We start from the raw sequence: 7145 nt of genomic DNA, 5'->3' as shown, positions 1-7145 counted from the left end.
CTCGGTTCAAGCCCGAAACGAGTCAGGCTCTGCTTGGCTCGGGCTGACTCGGTAGATTTTTTTTTAAAATTTTTTATATAAAACGACGTCGTTTTGATTCATACATATATACAAAACGATGTTGTTTTGATATGAAAAACGAGTCGAACCGAGTTGAACTCGAGCCGGCCATAAATAAACCAAACCGAGCCCGAGCTCAACTCGGTTCGAATCCAGCCCTAGTTTAAATAGCTACATAAACTTAGATTTAGAAACTAAAACTACAATTATTATATAAATAAATAAATAATTTAGCCTTAAAATGTAATTAGAGAAAATTTAGTCTCTTACTTAAGTTGCCTTTGTGGGAGCTCCTACAATTAGAGATAGTAATTTCAATATGAATTAAGGATATTCAACCTTTTCCGTTAAATTCTTAATAGAAATAGAGAAAAAAATAAGAATAAAGATAAAAAATATTTTAATAATCAGAGATAACTATACATATATCCTATTCTCACTTATTAATATTGATATATTCGTTTAAATACTAATATATTATTATAGTTTTAAAATATTTATATTTTTTAAATTATTTTTTTATTATGTATATTTATATTATTAATATATGATATTTAAAATAATATATTATTTTTAATTTTAATTAATTTTATTATTTAATATATATATATATATATATATATATATATATATATATATGTGTGTGTGTGTGTGTTTCGTGAAAAAAGAAAAAAAAAATTTATCTATCTGTATGGCAAAAACGAACGGAAGACGGAATACCAGAGATTAAAATCCCTTCCTCTCGTTATCCCTACCCGCAACATATATTACTAAATAAACAGATATTTTAACGAAATTGGGAGAAATATTCGAGTTAAAGTAAGGTGTGTCAGAGAGTAGCGTAACCAAAACACGCATATGAAGCTTGTCCACTTCGCTTGACCTTGCATCATGATTTAATGAGACACGTCTAATATTATGTCGTTTTCTTGTGGATATTAAGCACGTGTCCCACCGACAAATCTAATACGAGGACCCACCTTAGGGGAGATGACTGTTTGGCCTCCTGTTTTGACGGTCGTGATGTATTAAATTACATGGGCTATGATGGTGATAAGAGAAGCAGGATGATGTTTACATGCGTCAGTGTCACATCCAGTCAAGGCACATATATATATATATATATGTTTATGTGTTTAGCTAGCGTGTCGTGCTCAACTACCAATTTTTCTCTCGTCTTTTATATGAATTCTCTCACCTTTTTTTTTTTTTTAAATCTCAATGATTAGATTTAGGACAGTCAAATAGATGCATTAGTGATTAATTTAAAATTATTTAGTTAATTGTATTTAAGTATTTAATTTTTTAAAATTAGGTTAATAATTATGCATATTAAAAATTAGATGTATGATTATATATTATTTTATTTTTAATTTAAAATTATTTAATTATATAATTTAAATATTTAATTAAATACTTTAAAAAATAAAGATGTAATGCACATTCTCTTATCTTACCTCTCTTAACTTTCCTAGTCAAAATCCATTAATATTGAATATCAAAATTAAGTTTTTGCTCAATTAAAGAAGAGAAATTTCAAATTTTGACTATTTTTTATATCTGCTTTCCTCTACATGATCATCTTAACATAGTTTCCAAGGAAAAATGTTACAAAATGTTTGGTAGCAGAGAAGTAAAAGTGTTGTGGGTGCGGATGGAAGCACGTCCAGTCTAGATAGAGTTAAGATTATAATGGTGAGTCCGCATGCCCAGCGCATGCAAACTTGACAATCCCCATGCATCATTGGCACACAAAAACAATTGTTTTGTTTTACCCTATCTTAGCTAGACAACACATTCTCTAATTATATATGTTTCTTTCTTAATCATTATGTTTCTTTCTTTTCTTCTCTTCCTCATTAATTATTTCGTTGTTTTCTAATTGATTATGCATGAGTTTCTAATTGGATTAGCATTCTAATTACGTTTATGCATATGATTAAGTACAATATTCGTTGTTAAACTTGTTTAGGGACCCATTTCAATCACAATGCTACCTCCATACTCATAAGCTGCGTTGCAAGTTATGGCTCTAAATGTGTTCAAATTTTCAATATTTCTAAGTGTAAAACTTTTGTATCCAATTAATGATTAGTTTTTGGTTGTGTTGATTTTTATAGCTACCCTACCTTTCTTCTTATATAAGTCAACATGTTTTTGTAATTATTATAGAATCTAAGGACCTAATGTCAGTAAAATAAAAAAAAAATGTATGATATTTTAATTGTTGATTTGGCATTTAGTCACAAGTTGACAACTGTTGCTTACGTTAATATTAAAAAAACATAACAATGGTAAATATTAATGCATACACCCCAACAAATTGTTTGGTTTATAATGGAAGAAATAAATGACACCCATAGCATCACTAAGAGCAAAACCTCTCAATTTAATTCATTTAGGAAATTTTATAGTATATTAGAGGTGGCAGGGCTCTACCCTATGTTAATTATATATATAGTGGCCTAAATTACAGAAACATTTACAAAAAATATTCAAAACTTTAATTAACAACCGGGGATGTAGCTCAGATGGTAGAGCGCTCGCTTAGCATGCGAGAGGTACAGGGATCGATACCCCGCATCTCCAATTTTTTTAAAGATTTTTGGATTAGCACGTGCCGGTATAGTGAAGCGAGTAGACTCGGTATTAGGGTCATTTACGGTTCCAACCGAAATGACCGTTGGACTTGTTTCTGTTTCTAGTTGTCTGTGGGTACATTGAATGTTTGTTTTCTTCCTTGTTGTCTGTGGTTTACTTCCTGTAGGACTCTCTTTGCCTTGGTTTATCCTCCGTATCATTGGAAGAGTTTTGCAAATTTGTTTTTCTGTTTACATTCATTTAAGCATGATGACGGTGATGTTGTTGTTTCAACAGACACACTTCTATGCGGGCAATTGAGACTGATTCTAGCTAGCACAGAATTTAGGAAGTTGGTTGCTCATTGGATTTTATTTTCTCTAACTTCCCTCTTTGAAGGTGCTTTTGTGAAGCTACTCAAATGGGTATTTTGCTACAGTTCTTTTATATATCTACATGTCTATGTTTCTCATTAAAGTAGACTGCATTGACTTGTCTTTTTGAGTTAGATTACTTGATATTATAAACTTCTGCAATTTGCTCATTGGTAGCCAATTCTTGAAAATGCTGAGGATCGGCTGAAAATGCAATTGGATTGATTATCCTCATATTTCCTTTTTCATTGTCTTTCTTAATTGCTTGCTGGGCTACCATTTTTGTGGCCTTACATTAAGCTAGTAATCTTCTGCTGGTTGATGTTGTCAAACTCCGATGGCGCTTTCTATGTCTACAAAACACCTTCTTCATCCATGCAATCTCTTTGGATGTTAACCATCTTATCAACCACAACCAGCCCAAGGAGAAGAGGAAAAGTTTTTTCAACAGAATTAAAGTTGTTGCTGAGGAAATGCGACATGAAACAGAGAATGTGGGTTAAGCTTTGCAAGAAATTGTTATGTGGATAATAAGATTCTAACTTGGAAATATTGGTCACATATTAGAATTTTATAAGAGATTCTATTTTAATTTTTTTGTTTCTTATATATATGTCATTATATGTTTACATTTGTCCCACAACATTAAGTGTTTTATTAGTTTAAGTATTAGATTACATTTATCTATTCTAAAGCCTATACCTTAATATATCTAGCACTAAATCTAGATATAAAATTTAATTTATGTAAACAATTCAAAGTCAACCAATCTTAACCTGCAAGATCTAAACAAAAGTTATAGTTAACAGATGGATACAAAAATGATTTTTTCAAATTTAAAGATTGGGAATTTTTATTTTATCAAACCTCGGATGGAAGATAGTTATTTGGCCACTACAAAGGGAGGCATTTAGGCACAGATCTCGTAATAACGTTTGCTTTGCCGGGTTGCCCCATTAAGTGTATTTTTGAAGTTGGGCCCAACAGGAAAAGTGTCAAAGAGCTGAACTCGGACCTAATTCAACCCATCGTCAGCTTTCCTCACCCGCTTTCAATTCATTTCCCAGCGAAAGGAAGACTAAAAAACTACGTTCATGAATGATGAATCTCCTCAAAATCCATACCCAGTCCTCTTTCTTTTTTCATTTTCCCAAAACTATCTCTTCTCATCAACCTAAATTACCACTTCAATTGATCTCTTCTCCTTCGACAACTCTTTTTCATTCACTTTCTCTCTTCAAACCCAGCTTCAAGCTCGCTTGCATTTCACCGCCCAAAGCTTCCTTTCTCAAAAATGAAGAAAAAAAAGAAGGTATCATGGTTAGTAATACTTTATCAGAGCTCGATGACTTAGCCCCTGATGGTGTCGTTTATCAAAAGACCCTGAGATTGGTGGAGTGCTCTATGTTCGCTGCGGTTACCGGTCTTGTTTACTTCTTGAGCAATTCTCTCTCAATCGAGGTTTTTTTCAGCTATTTGTTTCAGTTTTCAAGTATTCAATTTATTCAATATTTGTTTTTTAATTGGATATGACATGTTTTGCAAATGTTTGTTTGCAAGTGTTTGTTGAAATGAGGAAAAAGAATTACTTTCATATGTATTTATATATTTAAACACAGCCCCATTGTTTCATATAGGATTTTGTTTTGCGCAGAATTACTTTGGATGTTTCTTCTCATTGCCGATAGTAATCACTTCCATGAGATGGGGTGTTGCAGCTGGGAGGAAAACTATGGTTTGTAATCATCTATTTTCAATCCACATATATATTTTTCTCATTTATTGCATGAAAGTTATGTTTAATTATTCCATGATTGTATTTTTTTTCTTTAGGTGGCGACGGCCATGCTCCTGCTTGTCTTGTCTGGTCCCGTGAAAGCCTTAGCCTATCTGGTGAGTGGCCTATCATCTTTAACAGCTTATTCCACTGTATTAAAACTGTTATGTTCCCATACTTGGTTATATGAATTAGTTGGAACTGTTTTATTAGATATGAGTTATTTTGAGCTCTTGAAAATTCGTGGCCTCTTTATAATCAGTGATGACTTAGATATAATGCATAGTTGTAAGATGCAGGTGAACTTCCTACTTCCTCTAATTGATTTCAAGAATTTCCTACTATTAATGTGGATTTTATTTTAATAGTGTGAAATGATGTTGAAATTTATGGAATACTATGATGTCAGTTTAGAGAAGTGTGAAATGGTGAGGAATTCTAGTCTGCCATTGCTGCAAGGATAATGAATTCTCTCTCTGTTCCTTTCTAAAGCAATTTAATTTATCTCATGAATAGAATTCCATATTTTACTTGGTAGAATGACTGATATTATAATTGGTTTTTTCTTCTGCAGCTTACACATGGTTTGCTTGGTTTTACAATGGGTTCACTCTGGAGGTATGTGATGTAAATTATGACTATCTAATGATTTTTTAATTTAGTTATCCTATTTAAATATTTTAATCCTCCCTTAGGATCTTAAGGAAAGGCAATCATTGTGATGAAATTTGATGAAGTTTTGGAGTTTGACCTAAATTTTCATTTTTTCTCCTCACTTACCAATGATTTGGTAAATCTTTGTGATTGAATACTTTGAAGGACCCTTAGCTTATTCTTTGTTGTTATTAGGGATGTCAAACATTTGCATATCCTTCAACTTGCATTAGTTTTCTTAAATTGATATTAATTTTTCATATCTTGACAAGTTTAATGTATTGTAACCTGGTAGCATCTAATTCCGCTGTTATCAATAAAGTTGGTCAAGTGATTAGGGCCAAAACATCCATTTAAGTTAACCTGTTTTTTCATCAGTTAAATATTTTTAACTGAGTTTTTACTCTCTGACATGCTTCTCACCCTTACAATTGAGATTACCTGTTAATTTGCAAGCTAGGAATCAAAAGAAGAACAACCATTTTGAAATTTATCAAACTTGTGAAGTAACTGCTCAATTTTCTTGGTGCAACTTTTCAGGATGGGAACAAATTGGGGTCTTTCCATTTTCTTGTGCACCATTGTAGTGTTTGCTCCCTTGTTCCTTGAATTCCTTGCTTGTGTTGGAACCAAAGCCCTTCTTTTCCAAATTTCTGACCACAGTGGCATTGGTTAAAAAATGCAGGCACGTTCAACAGGTGCGATGGGGTATATTATGACGTCCTCCTTTTTAATAAGAGAAAACATACTTGCATTGGTGATTATTTCTCTCCTCTTTGATTTTGCTTGATTTGCTATCAAGAATTGGCTCATGTAGTTGTTTCATATGCCTGTAGATCACCATAAACATCCATGCTTCTCTCACATTTATTTTCTCTGCCACGGGTGTTAATATAATTCCATCAATGAACGTGATATATGCCATATTTGGAACTTTGGTATCTTTCAACACATTCCCTCCTAATTTCTAGCTTCTTTTATCTTTGTAAAATAGCTTACTGATCTTCTGATCACCAGGTCTTACTGAATAGCGGATTCTTTGTGTTCCTTCTCCACCTATTGTACACCGTGTTTCTTACTAGACTGGGGATGAGGCCTTCTCTCAGATTGCCAGGATGGCTAGAGAAGGCTTTATAATGGCATCCGAGATTGACAGTCTCTTGTAATTTGTACAATACAGTCTAAGTTAAGAGTAAATTGAAAACCCATTCTTTATAGTGGATTCTGGTGGTAGTTAAGCCATAATCATTTTGAACATTTGATATGTATTCAAGAATTTTCTTTTCCTAGTGGTCAAACTGTCAAATGTGCAAGTGTAATTCATGATTCTCACATTGAAGCTGAATGAAATCTGGTTTATCAAGACATATGAACAAAACCATGGATGCTAAAGAGAATTACCACAATACTCTTCTTCATGGCTACTGCTTTTTCACATTTTGTTCTTTATTTTGGTCACATAGTAATGGAGGAAGAAAACAGGAAAAAGGAAAAGAAATTAATTTATGTAAATTCTTATTAATGCTCTTTGCGGTCTTGTTTACCAAGTAGCGAGTATCAAACTAGTTTCTCTAACAGAAACCTCAAATATGAGAATTGCAAGATTTTATCAAACTGGGTGCTAAAGATTCTTATTCCTATTACCAATAAACAAAATGTATGTATGACAGTTTTTTAGCAGAACATATCCCTTCTATGCT

General features: G+C 32.5%; 1 protein-coding gene and 1 non-coding gene across 5 annotated transcripts; both read left to right on the top strand.

The window, feature by feature from the left end:
- The first annotated feature begins 2576 nt into the window (after nucleotides 1–2576).
- Nucleotides 2577–2649, top strand: TRNAA-AGC. The gene has a single exon. It is a non-coding gene; the product is annotated as a tRNA-Ala (tRNA).
- Nucleotides 2650–4013: 1364 nt separating this feature from the next.
- Nucleotides 4014–6810, top strand: LOC123212936. 4 transcript variants are annotated; one of them, XR_006501634.1, is made up of 8 exons: nucleotides 4014–4475; nucleotides 4669–4749; nucleotides 4848–4907; nucleotides 5366–5409; nucleotides 5986–6028; nucleotides 6131–6153; nucleotides 6282–6383; nucleotides 6463–6509. XR_006501634.1 is itself a non-coding variant. In XM_044632187.1 (8 exons), the coding sequence occupies exons 1-7, from the start codon at nucleotides 4113–4115 to the stop codon at nucleotides 6335–6337; spliced, it is 660 nt and encodes a 219-aa protein (XP_044488122.1). In that variant the 5' UTR covers nucleotides 4015–4112; the 3' UTR covers nucleotides 6338–6383; nucleotides 6463–6810. The 4 variants fall into 4 exon arrangements, 3 of the variants coding, with proteins under 3 accessions (XP_044488122.1, XP_044488121.1, XP_044488120.1); XM_044632187.1 differs by having other exon boundaries at nucleotides 4015–4475; nucleotides 6131–6143; nucleotides 6463–6810; XM_044632185.1 differs by having other exon boundaries at nucleotides 4022–4475; nucleotides 6131–6202; nucleotides 6463–6810.
- Nucleotides 6811–7145: the final 335 nt, after the last annotated feature.

The sequence above is a fragment of the Mangifera indica genome, chromosome 4 (genome assembly GCF_011075055.1).
Source record: "Mangifera indica cultivar Alphonso chromosome 4, CATAS_Mindica_2.1, whole genome shotgun sequence".
NCBI lineage: Eukaryota > Viridiplantae > Streptophyta > Magnoliopsida > Sapindales > Anacardiaceae > Mangifera > Mangifera indica.
Note: the sequence above shows the minus strand (reverse complement) of the source record. Positions and strands in the feature narration are given on the sequence as shown.

Coding starts and splice junctions, on each gene's coding strand:
- LOC123212936 (XM_044632185.1), top strand. CDS start 4,113: ATGATGAATCTCCTCAAAATCCATACCCAGTCCTCTTTCTTTTTTCAT. Junction 6,029..6,130: donor CCATTTTCTTGTGCACCATT/GTAGTGTTTGCT, acceptor TAAAAAATGCAG/GCACGTTCAACAGGTGCGAT. Junction 6,203..6,281: donor GAGAAAACATACTTGCATTG/GTGATTATTTCT, acceptor ATATGCCTGTAG/ATCACCATAAACATCCATGC.